Source organism: Leptonychotes weddellii, chromosome 5 (genome assembly GCF_054177405.1).
Source record: "Leptonychotes weddellii isolate Sample4059 chromosome 5, ASM5417740v2, whole genome shotgun sequence".
NCBI classification, from domain to species: Eukaryota; Metazoa; Chordata; class Mammalia; order Carnivora; family Phocidae; genus Leptonychotes; species Leptonychotes weddellii.
Window position 1 is genome coordinate 119462969 of NC_138373.1, and position 17745 is coordinate 119480713.

At 34.9% G+C, this 17745-nt stretch overlaps 1 protein-coding gene across 1 annotated transcript in view; it reads left to right on the forward strand.

Moving 5' to 3' along the window:
- The window catches only part of TRHDE (thyrotropin releasing hormone degrading enzyme), a 349173-nt gene extending 337281 nt beyond the window's left edge, over positions 1-11892 (forward strand). Inside the window, exons 17-19 of the mRNA XM_006728228.3 lie at positions 129-269; positions 2747-2828; positions 7981-11892. Of these exons, the coding sequence (XP_006728291.1) occupies positions 129-269; positions 2747-2828; positions 7981-8124 (367 nt within the window). The 3' untranslated portion in view covers positions 8125-11892. The remainder of the gene's footprint in view (positions 1-128; positions 270-2746; positions 2829-7980) is intronic.
- Positions 11893-17745: the final 5853 nt, after the last annotated feature.

Genomic DNA, 17745 nt, shown 5'->3' on the forward strand with positions numbered 1-17745 from the left:
TGTATTAGTAGTTTACACAAGACTGTTCTTTTAAAGAATATGACAAATTAATGCATGTAATTTTTATAATTTTATAAAAATGTTTAAGTTATTGGGCTAAAAGTTTTTCTACAATTCTATCCTTAAAGGCTTCTGAATCTATCACTGAATTCTGAGGTGGTGTTAGATCAAGATGCAATTGATGTGATAATCCATGTCGCTCGAAATCCACATGGCCGAGACCTTGCCTGGAAGTTTTTCAGAGATAAATGGAAGATATTAAATACCAGGTAGAAATAAGAGTTCAGTCATTCAAACTTGAGTGAGTAAATTAAAGGTGACATAGGAGAGATAAGGGCCCAACTTTTTGTGTTAAAACCAAGGTCCAGATAATAGAATTAGATTTTAAAATAGTCAACCAAGATGGGTGTTGCCACTTCTGTGAAACTCAGAATTATTTTAATGATTCTATGACATTATTCATGTAATAAAGATTAAAAACTGTGATTATATATGGAAATGTGGGAGTAAAAAGGTTTAGCAGTACAACTTTTGTGGAAAATCTATTGAGCTGTCTAAGGTTGAAGAAATATCATAAAACTATATTCTAAATGTGTTGTAAAAAAAAGATTTATAAATCAGATATAATTATTATATTATATAACAAGAAAATTTTACCTCTGCAGAATTGTTTTAAATTTTCTTTAAATATAAATATAAAACACCTGAAATAAAACCAAGATATAGAGAAGGAACATTTGAATCGTTGTATAACTCTAGTTGCAATGGAATGCATTCCTGAGACATCTTGTTTCATGGTGAGAATTCTTCAGCCTCAATTTAAGAAAACGTTTCATTATGTATTTAAATGTATTATAATGAATGTTGATTTATTACTCTGATAATCTCTATGGCATTTTAAAATTAAATTTATTATAGAGCCTGTAGATGCTGTGTGTTCTCAAACTTAAATGTCCCCAAACAGTGAACAGACCTCTTGTTCTGTCTCTTAAAAACTGGTGTGTAAACTACATTTTTAAGGTATAGCTTTCTCAGTTGCCCTTGTATAATGGGTTCAATTTGAATGGATGTGTCCTGTTAAAGCACAATTCTATCTACAGACGTTTCATTGTCAGAAGGCACTGATATTCCTAGAAGACATATTGGCTTTTTTGTATTTGCAGCTCAGAAATTGGAATGATTGGAAGATTAAAACTTGCTTTGCTCTCATGTACCCCTAATATAGTGAATAGTCAGATACCAGGTGAAATTAATATATACGAGCACTTCACTTTAAAAAGTGTCAAATATCTGCCAATGCACAGTCTCCTTAGGGAGTGGTTTTGTCTGTCAGAGTTCAGCATAGTGCAGGTATTGTTCAGTTCCAACCAAAAAATGTTTGGTTCCTGGTATGCTTATTTTGTCTCATTGAGACTCCATGGTCTCCAACCGAAAGGTAGAAAGGTTGAGATTTCAGTATATCTACAGATATGGAAGTGTTTATCTTGACAAATAGGACTGTCTTCTTCATCTGCTCCTACTCCTCTGTCAATCCTTGAACACAGGAAATAGGAGGTGCTATCCAAGGTACTCCTATTTCCTGCCTGCAGATTCTCCCTGTTTTTAGTTGCCATCTACTCCAATCGCTCGATCGTTTCAATTGCTCCCAAATCTAGATCTCTTACTCAAACATTTTGTCTAAGCTTCACCCTATGATGGACAGTTGCCTGTTTGGACCCCCCTACTGAGGTGTACCTGCAAAGCTAAATCCATCACTGTCTTCTTGTCTTCTTTTCCCCAGTAAATAATATGGCCATCCAACAATTGCTCAAGCCAGACACTTAGAAAACCACATGTACCCCCTTGCCATATATAACAATTAGGCTTGAGATATTGTCAATTTAACAAGTCCTAAAAGAAAGGTGCCACAATACTGTAAGGGCAGCATTAGAAAACCTCTTATAATGGGGGCTGAGCCTTTGCTTCCAAAACCTCAGAATCTTTTTTAGTGTACTTTCTTAATTCTAAGAGTATGGTAGCCTGTGACAGGTATCCTTAGCACAACAGAGATAAATCAATAAAATGAGAAACCTTGCCATCTCACCAGTACAAATTGTTCCTTACTGTGGGTCACGAGTCAAGAATTTATGTCTGTGGTACAAGGATTATGCAATCCAAGTGAACAACTCAATATTTTAATTTAATGCCTACATGAAAACATACTAATATTTGGGGAGCACTTCAAAGAAATTTGGCTCAGTTTCTAAGCATGAAAAAGAATGCCAATGTCATTTATGACTGACCAGACCAAAGGATCTGTGTGACATACTGATAATGCCCAAGTTTGTATTACACTCCTGTTTCCTTTGTTGGGATTTTTTTTTCCTCATAGTGAACTAAGTTGTTTAAAGTAGAAAGTTTAAAAATATTTCTCCCTCAAACCTTGGATTGAAAATATAATAGTAATTCCTAAATCTAATTTTAGAGGGTTCCTTTTTTTTTTTTTTTAATTTACTGCAACTTAGACCTCTCTGAGACATTTTGAGATAAATCAGGGGGCATCTGATGGTATTCTGCAGTCAGAGCTCTTTGCACCTCCCTGGCTCCCTGGTGAAATGACCTTGAAATGTTCAGAGATCTTAATGGCAACAAGATAACATTGGTCAAATGGAGCCCTTGAAAAGGATTCTAAAAATATCTATAGAGTAGTATTTCTTAAATTACTTCCTATATTAACATCAATACTTTTTTTTTTTTATCTTTCCAGGTATGGAGAGGCATTATTTATGAATTCCAAACTCATTAGTGGAGTTACAGAATTTCTTAATACTGAAGGTGAACTCAAAGAGGTAAATATTTTAATATATAAGTTCTAATGTTTTTCTTTTATAAATATATGAAATTATACATTCACTTTAACCATTTTTTTCCAACAGATTCATATCCATTTCTTAAAAAAAACATACGTTCATGATAAAGACTTGATTTAATTCATTATTTGCAAAATTATTTCTATTATATTAAACGTTAAATGCCTTTGGGGCTCCTGGGTGGCTCAGTAGGTTGAGCATCTGACTTTTGGTTTTGGCTCAGGTCATGATCTGAGTCTTGAGATCTCCTCTTAGTGCTCTGTGCACTCAGTTCAGAGTCTACTTGTCCCTCTCCCTCCCCCTCTGACCATGTGAGTGCTCTCTCTCTCTCTCTCTCTCAAATAAGTAAATAAAATCTAAAAAACAAACAAACAAGCATAAAATGCCTTTGAGAGATGTTTGAATATAATGATTCTCAAATCCACTCCAGATCTCTTTGATCCAATCATCTATTCCTCGGCTGATGATGTGAACCCAGCTTAGGATCCTAGAAATGACAGACCCATCCTGTCACAATGACTCAGTATTTGGGTACAAAAGATCAGGGCTGGTGTTAAGATATAGAACTTAAGTCTCCTTGCTTCGTGGTCAGGCCAATACAGGAAGTGGATCACTAGGTGTGATAATAATGCCTCATGCTATCTAGTCTGTTCAATGGAATGAATTCATATGTATGAAAGAGAATGTATCGGGCAATATATAATGAGATTAATAGTTTTTTCTCTGGTTTATTTCTCTGGAGATAATTTTTTTTTTTGACCATTAACTCACATTTGTAAAAGAGATGGGTGTGAAATGTGGAGGGGTAAGTATGTAGGAGGGAGGAAAAAATATAGATACATTTAGATGATTCAGATGAGCTGGGCTTCAACCATCTATCACTTTTTTGTCTGCTGCTCAACTCCATTATAAATATATTTTATATATTTGGTCTTGAGAATCATGGCTTCCTCTGCTCTCACTGACAGAACGCCTGAGACTGTGACCCAGAGCTAATCATATTGAGCAGCATTTCCCCAGGAGCATCAACCCTGGCATCATCCTTAACATCTTCTAATATTGCCCAATGTTGTATGATCATCTCTCATGCACTAACTTGGATTCTTATACACGATGAGCTAAGCTAAGTCTCTGATTGCAATGATTTGAAATTCAATTTTTATCCCTGCTGTGTATTCCCAACCCTAAAGGATTTGGTTCTGAAAGCCCCAGCCCATGTTTTACTAAATTTTTTTTTAATAAAGGAAGCTAAATGAGAAGGACTTCTTTCATAGCTATATGAAACAGAATGAAAGAACAATTAAATGAATGATTGCTTCCAGTTTTCTCTGTATTTAAATGAAGTACTTTTAATTTCTTGATTTTACATTCAGGAATCAGTGAGTAAAAGACTCATTTAGTCACAACCTGTGAAACCACTGAAGTGAACACAGATGTGAAAAATCGCTTCCACCCTTCCCTTCCCCTCCTCCTCCTCCCTTGTAGCTCCCTTCCTTCTCCTGTCTTCTCCCCAGTCTTCTCTGCCTTTGCCCCTTTCTTGCTGCCTCTCTCCTGTACCTGCTCCCTTTTCTTCTTCCTCAAACTCTTGTCTATCTTTCATACTTTCCTTGCTTCAGGTATACCCAGGCCCTGGGAAAAGATCTTTTAAATGGATATTTATTTGATTTTATCCTATGCTGACCATTTTGTCTTACTTACTTCACACATATTTTTAATATTTTTCCACTTGATTTAATTGTCATTTGAAATGTCCTTGTAATGAAAAGTGCAGTTTCAAACGTGAAACTGAACTGTGGCTTTTATTCCATTACCTACGGAGCGGCTAACTTCACAATACCATCTCTCTGTGGCATGTGCAAGGAATACAGAGCAAACTCCCATCCCACTCCACAACAGCGGTCCCCGATCGTTAAGACAATGATGAGATAATGAAAGTATGGCAAAGCCTCAGAGGGCAGTCGTCAAACTAGAAAGTCAGCACAAGTGGCCATATCATGAAGGGATCCCCCGCCATTAATATAAAAGGGGTGAGGAAATTCCAGATTCATCCTTCTATAACCAATGATCCTCACAAGCAGAAAACCCAATGCGCTCCCTTTGGATGGGGGCATATTCTTATTTTCAAGAGTATATATAGATCGAAAGGGAATCAACATCTTTGTGAATTCTGAAAACTTATTTTGATGTTAATGATCCCCATCAGCCCATTGTTGCAGGGTCCCTTCCCCAAAACTACATTCTAGTACCTGAAACTGGTAATTTCCTTCTAATTACGTGGCTCTAGCCATTTGAACACTATTTCTCTATGAAACAGTGTGTTATTTCCTTAATTTTAAACTAATGGAAGTACAACCTGAGGGAGCTGCAGAGGCCCTTTGCCATCATACTAATGCCTATTAAGCAATTCTCTCCAGCCCTTGTTTGTTTTTGTTTTTTTTTTTTCTTCTTGAGCCTAATCTACAACCCTGTTGTGGAGGAACATAGATCCTGTGCATCACAGACATCCCATTTACAGTTTTAATGTTGAAAATATAAACCTCATAATAGGGCAATAGCTAATTCAATTCATTTATATGGTTACTGAGAGTATATTAGGTTTTGCCATTTACTCTACAAATAATTTATTTTGTGATATTTAGGGTCTAGGGTACCCTAAAATCAGAGTTTTCTTTTTAAACCTGAAAATGTCTCCTAATGGAGAAATTAACAAACATGTCTAGAGATTTTATGCTAAGACTAGGAAGCACAAACAACTCTGACATCTTACTAAATGCTATTTTATAAAAATGTCTAAACTTGCAACATTTTCAAATAAAAGCATAAGCTGGCATAAATATTTAGGAAACACAGTAATAAAAGCTAATAACAGCAGAAAATCTACCAAAGAGCTGCAGAAATAAGCAAACTGGAATGCCAAGTCCCTTCCATCTACCCCGGGGCCTCTAAAGTCAGGCAAGGGGTCAGGAAGGTGCTATGATCACACCCCCCCCACCCCAGGACCCGTTAGATAGCTGCTGTAACCACATGTTTGACAGAAGAGCTGCAGAGGAATCTGGGCATAAAATCAATATGTGCCGACTACGGAAAGTGGGCCATATATGTTCTGACGAAAAAGCTACTCCCAAGATTCATACGAGTCACCTCAGGCTCTCTGAGCTCATGAGGCAAGTATTTAGTGCACTTAAATAGTGATTTAAGAAATGAATCCCTGGGGACCTACCACTTACATTTGTTATTGATGGTTCTCTGGCAGGATAATCTGACCTACTGTCTTTGTGTCAATAACACATTCATATTCAAACCCATAGTTTGCCTTTGAGGAGGACGGAAGCGTTTTGCTTCACGTGTTCAGGCTGGCTCGCTCTCTCTCTCTCCTCAAGGGGCCAAGAGCATGCTGCAGAGTCAAAGTTGCCAAAGGGTCATTTATCACTATCTGGCATATTTAGTACTGCCGAGGAAAGTATGTATGTAATAAAGCAGAATATATTTTAAGAGGAGTAAATATAATTTTTTCCTGATTGACATATATTATGTAAAGAATTCCACTGTAATGTACAAATGTATATACACATGTATGCTGTAATATACCATACTTTTGTATTAAAACAATTCGAGACATAGATCATAATGTATTACTTGTTGCTTTAGGAATACAGAATGAATGAGTCCAAACGTATAAATATATATGAATTATTGGATTAATCAGTTAAAGTTTAAAAATATGATTCAATGTTTCCATTAGACTTCCTTTTAATATCTTTGTGCCTGTAACGGGCATATGTGTGTAGCACTGTGCCTGGAATATTGAAGACATTCAATAAACTCCCATGTCTTCCCTTCTTCCTCTTAGTCTGTATAAATCTGGTAAAATGTCAAATCAATTTTCAGAATAGCATCAATAAATCTTTGTTATATGTTGGATATTTTACATGTTTGTTATCAAAGCATAGTGATTTTGAAGTCTTATAAAGGATATAGCTCTGAGATATAGTTATCCATTGCTAATGCTGTGGGGGGCATGGGGCTTTATAGGAAAGTAGAGGAAAAACTTTGAGAAAACCCATGGGTATCATGAAATCAAAGTAACATTGTCATAAACAAACCAAGCTACCAATGAGCCAATTTCTAGATTAACTCAGAAAAGTATTAAAGAGTCCATTTTAAATGCCCCTCCCCCCATACTCCCTGCTCCTGAGTCAATCTGGATGCACTACATTTCCCTCCTGGCATATCCTCCATGTGGCACCCACCATGTGATGAATCACACCCACACTAATTACACCACTAATGTTTCTGTGTTGCAAGTTGATTTTTCACATTTGCCTATTAGCATTGCAATTGTTGGTTGGTTGCCAGTTTCTTAAGACATATCAGTCAGAAAGAAAAACTGCTAATATTTAATCTTGAAATAAAGTCCCTGAGCAATCCCAGAATATGTGAGCTCTCTAGAGAAAATCTTATATCCAGAAAAATAATAGCAAAGCATTTTAAAATTGTAACTTATTTTAATTAAGTGCTCAAAGTATCTAGCTAAATGAGTCCACACTTAGCTTTCCTTCATTCTTTCTAAGTTGAGTCACCTGGGCAATTGAAATGTCATTAATCATCCAGTTTTCATAGCATCATTACTTTCTTCCCACCACCCAATAACTGGTAATCCCTTCCTACCAAAGATAAGAGTCAAGCCCTTATGCTACTTATTTGGAGAAGAAGAAGAAGAGTTGGATCTCTACCAACAAAGAGGGAACTTTAATCCTTATCTTCAGTTTTTAAGGCTATTTGTACATTGGATATGCTTTGCAGTTAGAACTAGCCTTGGCCACAGTCCCCTCAACCTATTACGAAAAGATAAATACGTCTATTTTAATATTTACTTATGAAACAAGAAGCTGAATTTGGAGCTCTTGAAACTGTGATGTCTACTCTTTTTTCCTTCCGGTTCCAAAAGAAACTACATCGCACCTAATGGATGCAATTTGTTGTATTGTATTTCGTTAGTGAGCTTGCTTCCCATATTAAATATGCCTTCTGCAGTGACTGTGGCACTTTGTTTTACATATAGTCTTGTTTATATATGTTCGACAGGAGTTTGAGACATGCATATTTACCCTTCAAAAATGTTTCTTTCCAGCTGAAGAACTTCATGAAGAACTACAATGGAGTAGCTGCTGCCTCTTTCTTGAGAGCCGTGGAAACCGTTGAAGCCAACGTGCGCTGGAAAATGCTTTATCAAGATGAGCTTTTCCAATGGTTAGGAAAAGCTCTGAGACACTAAAATCTCTCTTATGAACAATTCAACTCCAGATTTTGGGAGAAGACCTGCTTTCTATGGAATGAGGAAAATGTGCTATGTGAAAAATGGCCAGATTTTCAGCGTTAACATGTGGGAGGAAATTTCTTTTTTTTAAATTTTTGGTTTTGGGGGACTTTTTGTTTGTTTCATTCATTCTGTTTTGTTTCTCTACTGGGTGTTCTTCTCTAAAGAAACTCTTGCAAGTGAAACTAGCCATGATGGCTTCAGCTGTACATTCCTTGCTGTACAGGACCAAATATGATAGTGATGCATGTTGATGTTGCAGTCAGTTTGGAAAAACATATTCAGAATATTTTCTGCATGGTTGTGTGGTCCTGCCTGTGTTCAGCATGCTTATTTAAACTGTCTGACGTCATATGTGAATGTATGTTACATCCAGGATGGGCATTACACAAAAGCACAAAGATTATCTATGACAATCAGTGTTGCAATGAAAGAAGAACTAAAAAAGAATTCTGTTCTTGGTCCTGGGCAATGTGGGAGGTGAAATAGCCCTTTAAGTGATCATTATCCCTTCTTTCAGCACTTGGATTGTCTTGCAATGATGACTGTGTTGCTAACTCATTTTCTTCGAGTTAAAGCCGTGTATATGTTTAAAAAGTCATATAGATGGTGTATACATATGTATATGTACAGAGGGAAGCCCTATATGTATATAGTATGTTGTACACTGCACTTCTGCGAAGAATCTCTTCCGATCAAAGAAACTTTATCTCTTTTTATAAACTTATGCAAACTTTGAAAAGGCTGAAAAGAATTTATCTTAACACTCTCCTTTCTGATGATTTCCTGACTAAATTTCTCAACTGTTATAGATTTTTTTTCATCTATTTCCTGAACAATGGTCTATTCTACTACATGAAAATGAGTTCAAACAAAATTTATGTATAAACACTCTTCTAATTCTCCAAAGTGGCAGCCACGTATCCGAAATATAGATTCTGTCATCATTCTGGTCAAACTTCCTGTTGCATAAAACAATTGTGCACATTTAATAATTATCAGTGCTGAGAAAACGTTTCTTTTCCATCTTATTTGTTTTTCCATCTCATGTTGGGTGGTCCAGAGGGTTAAAAACTCTGTGTGTGTGTGTTGGTCTTTGTGTCTGTGTCAGTCTAATCCTCCATTAAGTGACCGGGCCTCAAGTAGGTCAGATACCATGTAATGACCTTGGATCCCCGCTGCGCCATCTGTTTAGAGGAAAGTTACTTTCCTTGAGCAAAGCTTTTCCTTTGGCATTGACAGCTCTCTTCTACCTAAGAATTTTAAATAGCCCTTGCCATGGCTGTCTGTTACGTAACACAAGTGCTTTTAAATGGTATTCTCACCCAGTAGGCCAGCTCTCCAAACATTGTTTAGATTATCCAAAAATGAACTTATTTTAAGTTTACCATTATAAAATACCAACACAATCACTGGACCCAAGGCAAAAGTTTGTGGACAACTTTCTACTGTCTTGAGGTTTTCCACTCCTCCAAATCTTCTTGCAAATTATTGAGAGAAATATATTCTAATAGTCACTGAACATTGGGGAGAAAATAGGTATTTTAGAAGCCAGAGCCATAGATTTATTTTGAGTCTGTAGTAAAGGAGCAATTTCCCAATCCATTGAACAGGTGTCACCCACAATTGAATTTTATCTTTTTAGAAATTAATAACTATTACTCATACCTAACATTTTCAGCACTTCTTTCAAGTAAAACACATGAATTTTAAGGACACTGTGTGGTATTAGTAAGACATAGTAATACTTCGTATAAAATCTAAAAGGCATTCTGATCAGAAGTCATGAAATTTTACTAGTACTTATCACATATATAAAATCCTTAAGGGACAAGTTCTGAGACATCACAATGATAAATACCACACTGCTGTGCAGGTCCAAAACATGTACAATATCACTCTTGGATTCATGGAATAGAGGTAAATAGATTAAAAAATTAGAGGTGGATGTCTTATTTTGTGTCATGAATTACTAAAAATTCTTCGTAGTTGTGACGTTCTTTTTGAGTGAAATCACCATTGCCAGATTTGAGTTAGAAAGGCTTTTAGAGTTCTTTTTTCCTCCCCGCTGTTAATAATCTTAATCCTCTTTCAGTATTTTAGTGGCCTTGAACAACTGGTTTAGCTATGATGTCAAATCCTAAATGTGTAATTATGTGCAATGTTCTATACCTCATAGAATATCTGTTCAACGGTATAGTAGTATCAATGACATTGAGATGGAATTTCTGTTCTACATATTTTTCAATAATTTATCCTTTCCAATGTTGAAGATTATATCAGGCTTTAACATTTTTTAGTTGTTTAAATAAGTAATATTTTCAAAATAATAAAATGACCAATGATATCTCTTGGAATATTCTGTAAAATGTAGTTATAAAATTCTATTTTCTACATAGACTTTTTATCTTTTTTCTCTTCTTTGTATGTTTTACAGGTCCTATATATGCATGAAATGACAAATTGTTGAAAGTGTTCAATATCTAGGCTTAAATCTTTACTCTGTCAATATATGTTCAACACAAAACTTGGTTTCAGTTAGACAGAACTAAATTGTTTACCATACCGAATATTCAATATCACCAGGTAACTTATAAATAAAAAGTTTTTCCCATTTTCACACATTTTTCCTTAAACTTTTCTTAAAATCTTTAAGTTTTTAAAAAATAGACGAGCACGAGCTCTAAGGTTAATTTCTCCAATGTGAGGTTGATTCCTGAGTTTCAATAACCCAGATTTTAATTGGCGCTTCAGCTGACTTTGGTTTATATTATTTCTAAGATACTTCCTATCATAAGGCTGAGATTTTTGTGACAGTGCTATTTACAAACATAACTGTAATATCTTACAAGGTTATTAAGATTATAATGTACTTATAAATTGCATTCCATTTGCAAAGAGCTTTTATACGTGCTGTTTTATTGGGCTCCTTTCAAAAACATAATAAATTATATTAGCCCTGATGGTCCGATGAGAAAACTGAGGCTCAGAGTAGCAACATGAACCATTGAAAATTACATAGTTGTTATTTGGAGAACAGGCACAATAACCTTAGACTTTGAATAAAACCTTCCTACAATGAAATTAGACGTTTTTGAAATGCCTCTATCCATTGCACGAGTTGGAGGCCTTCCAAATACCAGAAGCAACGTCAAAATACGTGATGAAATAGGTCTACACTAATTATATTATTTTTTAAAGTCTGTGTTTCTAATTGGCATGATGTCAAACAACTGGATGAAATGTTCATCAGCAATTCACTTCAGTCAGTATAAGCAGCCCAATATTGTGACAAAAAATATAGTTCATTGATTATAGTTTCCTTTTTTGATCTTTTGGTGAACACTGTTTAAATAGGACTTTAACATGGTGATAATTTGCTTTATTTTTATACACATTTCTCTGGTAAACTCTATCTGTAGTAACAGATGGTCAGGCCACAGATAAAATGGTTTCCATCTAAATCAGTGAAAATAATATTCAGTAAAATGTTATGCAGACTAAATTGTGAAAAAGCAATGTTTATGCAGCTGCAGCATAGGAATTCCTGAAGAAGTTTACAATGATATATTTGATTAAAATCTACTGGCTGTTAAAATTTTAAGGAATTTTTTTTTTCTAAGAAATTGAAGACCTAAAATAGCTCAATTATTCTCAGGATGACCTGAGGTAACCACATATACCTCTTAAAGACATAGTACAAGTTTATATAATGAGAAATTAAGATTCCTACACTTTTTTCTTCCTTTACCAGAGATCATAGCTGGATCATTTGACACTGCTAATTATATGGGGTAACATTCAATTTAATTAGACAAATATTTATAGAGCACATTTTATTTCACAAAGCACTCTGTGAAGGGAAAGGAAGGAAGAGCAGAAAAAGGCCTGGATGAATTCACATCACAATAAATGCAACAAACATAAATCATGAGCCAATCAGAGTGAGGGCAACAAGAAAAATAATTACATGCTACAGAAGAGAAACTAAATTTTTAGGTATAGATAATATTATGCAATTATTTTTGTACACTAGTTTTCAAAACGTTTATGGTACTTGCGGATAATTCTCAATGTTTGGTTTCACAGCACTTAATTGTGTTTTACAGAAATGTGTAACATTTAGAAAGTATAATAAAACCACATGGTTTAAACTTTATAATTGGAATATAAATTGGGATAGAATTTAGGAAAAGCTATTTGAGCAATTTAATAATATCAGTAAGTTGCAGGAAGAATGTTTAACCTACTTATGTAAAAGTAGTTCAAGTTTTCTAAAATAGGTTTAGCATACTATTTGTACATTCACAATGTGTTAATTTTAAGTTAATCATATATTCTTTAAAGCAGATTCAACAATTCTTAGCCTGGGCAATAATGTCTTTGTTCGAATTAGTATATGTGAACTTTTGAGTACAAAAATGTTCTTATAAAATATTCTAAAATTTCAAATTTTAGTTATATAAGAGTAACCCTGAGTTCAATTGCTTTGAATTAATAAGGAATTTTTTTATTAAAATATTTTGTTTAATCTGGTTTCTATTCAGGAAAACTCTAACAAAAGGGAATTCTAGTAGCTTTTATTTTCAATTTTATTTTATGAAATTTTATTTCAAAGTTTAGAAAAGTTTTTAAAGAGTCTTAAGTATTAAAAATAAGCAGTTGGTGAAAAATATATGTTCCAGTTTTAAGTATACTGCTTATGTATAAGTATATGCATTATATTTTTTAAATAACTTTTTCACAAATGGTCATATTAGTAGACAGTATGATTTTATTCAGATTTTGAACACATAGCACATTAAGGGACTTTATTTTGAATATTCAGTACTTTAAGGATAGTACACTGAAGATGTCTATCTTTTGTACATTCCCAGTTCATGTACTAATGCACTAAGAAAAAAGATAAATAATGACGAATCCTTCATTTTTATCTGAATTAATTTTTTATGTGCTGTATTAATGTTAAATGAGGTCAAATATAGGAAAAGAATGAACATTTGAGTGTGTACTAAATGCCAGGCACTTTATAGACATCATCTCACTTTATAACTGAAACGCCATCAGTTCCAATTTACCAATGGGGAGACTGAGGTTAAGGGCTGGGATCAGTTTACATGACTGGTGATAGGTATTAGCTGGAATTCAAAACCCTGCAAACCAAGCCTTATGTGGTTCAAGTCAGTCGTTAATCTGCCTCCTATATTCATGGAAGCATAATGATTATCCATACAAATCAGTCTCTATAGAGGATTCGAATATTTAGCTTATTTTTTCATTGTCACTGACTCATTTAAGAAAAAATGTTAATTAGTGCATTCTGGTTTGACACTTGTTTCTTAACAGTTACTTCATATGACCTATGACAGTTTTCATCAAAATGTTTTACATTAGTGTGTTGTGTAGTGGGTTTTAAGCTACAACAGATAATTAACAGATACTCTAGACAATCAGCCTTGAAAAACAAGTAAAAAGAGAGGATGGGTTGCAAAGCTCTTCACTAGTGGACCAAAAGATCAGGTTAAACCTCTGTCCTACATGCAGAGGAGACCTATTAGTCTAGCCAGAACTTTCCTTTCGCTTAGCAATGAGGCCAGAGAACTATTCCTTTCAGCTTGGAACTGTATAGATGGACTGCAGCTGCTGAATTTACTCGAAGTTACATTTTCCATTGGCCTGCTGTGCGTAGTAGATTCAGTGTAAGATAACTGCTTTGACCTAGCTTGGCACAGGTCAACTTACTTCTAATCACACACATTTTTATTATGTCATGTAAGTAAATGAGGGAGTGAAATGTTTTATAGCAAATATTACCGTAAGGAACATCTGCCTTGAATGTGCAGTGCATTTATCTTCCAAGTTAATCATTCAGTCGCTATCCTTTTAACCCCTACTAGGTTTGCAATACTGTGCTTGTTCTTAGACACTATCCCGTTCCCACCTTCATATACAGTAGGATCTACTGAGTGAGAACATTCGCTCTTAATTTTGTGTTATTCAATTTTATTTAAAATGGGTTTCTTATCTGTCGCTTCTCAAGTACGAAACATTTTTCAAGTGAATTTCTCCTCAAATGTTGTTTCTACCTTTTAAACTATGGTATAATAGTAATCTCACATTACCTTTTTAAATGCTCCCTGTACATTGTCACATATGAATATACTTGCCATTTCCTTTGCTATATTTTAGTCCCTTTATGTTTTGATAGTCATTGAAAACAAATTCAGACTATAAAATAAAACACATTAGTTCTATGAAGCTTATGCACTGTCCAGTTACTCGGAGCAAGATGAGACATTCTGCCCTTGAGCTTTCAAAAGTGGCTTTCTGGATACCACTATTCATCATAATCTTTTAAAATATTATGTGGACTATTTCTAATGAACCTGAATTAATTCAGCAATAAAGTTTATTTTCCTAAAGCCGTTTCCCAAATGGACAGACTTATTTAAAATATGCCAAATGGAAGTACTTTTTTCTTTTTAATATTTTATGATTTAGAAACAAAATAGTAACTATTCTTTTAGTAAATACAAGTTACTAAAGCATTTACCAAATAAATAACTTTGTGTTAGTTTAGCAGATAAGTGTTTTCTATGGTATGCCTTTAAAATTATTCAGTAAAAATTGAATCAGTATGTATTCAACATGAAATTTTTGTTCCATTACAACCAAACACTAACAAAGTGGATTTTTCTAAATGAGAAAATTTGTCTTCTGTATTTAAAGCAGAACAAATTTGAATTTTGCCTCTGACAGTAAAATTTTATACTGTAATGTGTAATTCATCACTGTCTTAATTTTCTGACATGTGCAGATAAGGTCAAGATAAATACCTTCTGCTTTTTCATTCTTCTATTTTCACTTGAGAACCCATTTTTAAAATTCTGAGTATACACACTGTAGAGGTCCATGAAAGGAGAAAAAAATCCACTAGCTTTTCTCACATGGGCTTTTCCAAAACTGTACACATACTGAAGCTAGAATAAGGAAGTATGTATTTATGCAATATTGTAAAAAGAAAAAAGATACTGAGGTAGTCTTTTTTCCAATTATATGCCCTTGGAATAAATTAAATGATCTGCACTTTGGTAAAAGTGATTTCACCTGCAATGCATTTCAGATTGCTTTTTAATAGATTTTCCACATTGGACAGACTGTCAAGATCCCTGAATTTCAAGAACAGTCTTCAGTAACAACAGGACTATAAAATATATATAATCAGGACTCATAAGTGGTACTCAAATTTTTCAATGTCTCAGGGTTTTTCTCTTTCTAAGGGTTGTTCAGAGGACATTAAATTTGGCTCTGGATAGCCACCCATATGAGATTTTAACCTTGATACTTTATACCTCCATAGGAGATCCTCCTCTGTCATGAGCATGAAAATAAGAAGTGGAAACCTTTTTTTTTTTTAGAAATGGAAGTCCTTTAAAGCCAGAATCAAGGCTATTCCTATTTGTATTATAGCCAGTGTCTACATGTGTATGTACTGGAGAAATATAGATTTATATATTTATTTCATGTAGATAGAGATATATGGTATCTCTCCAAATCTATATCATCTATATATACACATATAGTCTATTTATTTCTGTACTGAAATGAAAATTGTGCTGTGAAATAATCACAGAAATCAAAAAATGGTTATTGTAAAATATCAATTGGGGGAGTTGTGCATGGGTACCATTTTTACCTGAAGAGCCTGTCAAATGGATCATTAAGTTATAAAAGCATGATTGCAGGAATTTTCTCTAAGAATCATGCAGGAACTTACCAAGAAGCAGTTCTAATGAGATCAGGCACTTTCAGGGTGGTATGACTGTAGACACACACACACACACAAAAGCCATTCTGCCTGGCCCCCAACCCTAGAGATTCTATCTCAGTAGGTGATGGGTGGGATGTAGTCATCTGCATTTTGAACAAGATTGTAGGTGATTCCAGTTGAGGCAATCCATCTAGACCATGGTTTAGGGAACATTGGCAAGGCTCAGTAATTCTCTGCCTAACTTGATATTAGATTCCCCTAGATAGCATTTAAACCATACTGATGTCTGAGCAGTACTTCGATCCAATGAAAAAGAATCTCTGGCATAGGGCTTCCGCATCAGCATTTTTAAAAGACCCCCGATGATTCTAATACACAGTCATGGTTAAGAACCTTGGGGCAGCAGATACCAAATTGAACAATAAGTCCCTTAAGGAATGTTACCCAGGTTCCTATTTTTAGAAATCTAAGACATTCTTATTATGGTTTGACTTTCTTCACTAAATACAGAAACAAAAGCTGTATTTTCAATTAGCTGAGTAGTGAGAAGCAAATAAGCTTGAACGACGGCTCGCCCTGCTGTATACCAGGTCACTGGTGCTGTGTGGGAAGCCGAGTGGTCCCAGGCCATCCGCGTAGATGCCTCTTTTTCCGTGTTCTGACACTGACATTCTCCTGTCACCCGCTTTCTCTTACATCCTTTTCTCTATAGTCTTAATGAGTATGACTATATCTACATCTACTATCAGCAATAACAATTTTTCAACTTTTATTTTGCTTTGAAATAAAGGGAAGGCCCGTTGGCAGGGTGTTCCATCAAATGACTGCACCTTTGCCCTTCTGAACAGAACAATTGTTTTCTGTGCCTCATCTGGCAAGTGCCTGAAATTGGAGCTCAAGCCTGACACATGGGATAAAATGGTCACATCAGGGAAATAAACTTACCATTAACTATTATTATAAATGGTTATCATCTGGAATATTCTTTTTTCTAGTTCTTTTCCAGTTTCTTTTACTCTCACTTCTGTCTCTCTCTCTGTCATTATGACCTGCCCGCTGAGCACTGAGCCTTCTTCAGCAACAGACACTATATTTTTCACTTGACATTGCAAAAAGAATAGTGAAAGTTTTGAGCTGTTAGCATATCTGTGTGCATAATAGAAAGTGACATGTGTTCTTGGGATTGTCAAACAAGGCCCAAAGGGCATCTGGGCACATTGAAACCTCCTGGTTGTGCTCTTGACTCTTTGTGCTCATTCGTCAATTCTTTAGTTCTTGGCCTCCCTTGGGTTGTTAAATTTTGCTTTCCTTTCCTAAAATCTCTGGCTAATTAGAGATTTCAGAATACAAACGAATTCATTTTTTCACTGGAAAAGGAAGTAGAAACATTACCACTTCTGGAACATTTTAGCAAACTAGTAGAGTGTGAATTATTTAATTGGAGAACTCTTGAGCCATATCTGACCAAAAAAGCACCCTAATCCCCTCTATCCCTACTTCTGCTATTTTTTTCTTCTCCGTCTTTTACCCTATATGTAATTGTCTTGATATGATTTAACAGTGAGCCAGTTTGCATGCAGAAAAGAAATTTTGCTGTAGAGTAAGACCTTCCAAATTAGTAGTTTCTTATTAAGTTAGCAAAATTTGTACAATGACTAACTTCACTGAGACATTTTTTGACAAATTCAGGTCTACCCAAGAATTTCAACAACTGGCTGCCAGGTAGAGTAAAGGAGGGAACTGCTTAATGAGCAAAGATCTGTGTAGAAGTCCTAAAGCTAAAATCTTAATAGGAATGGCTTCAAGCT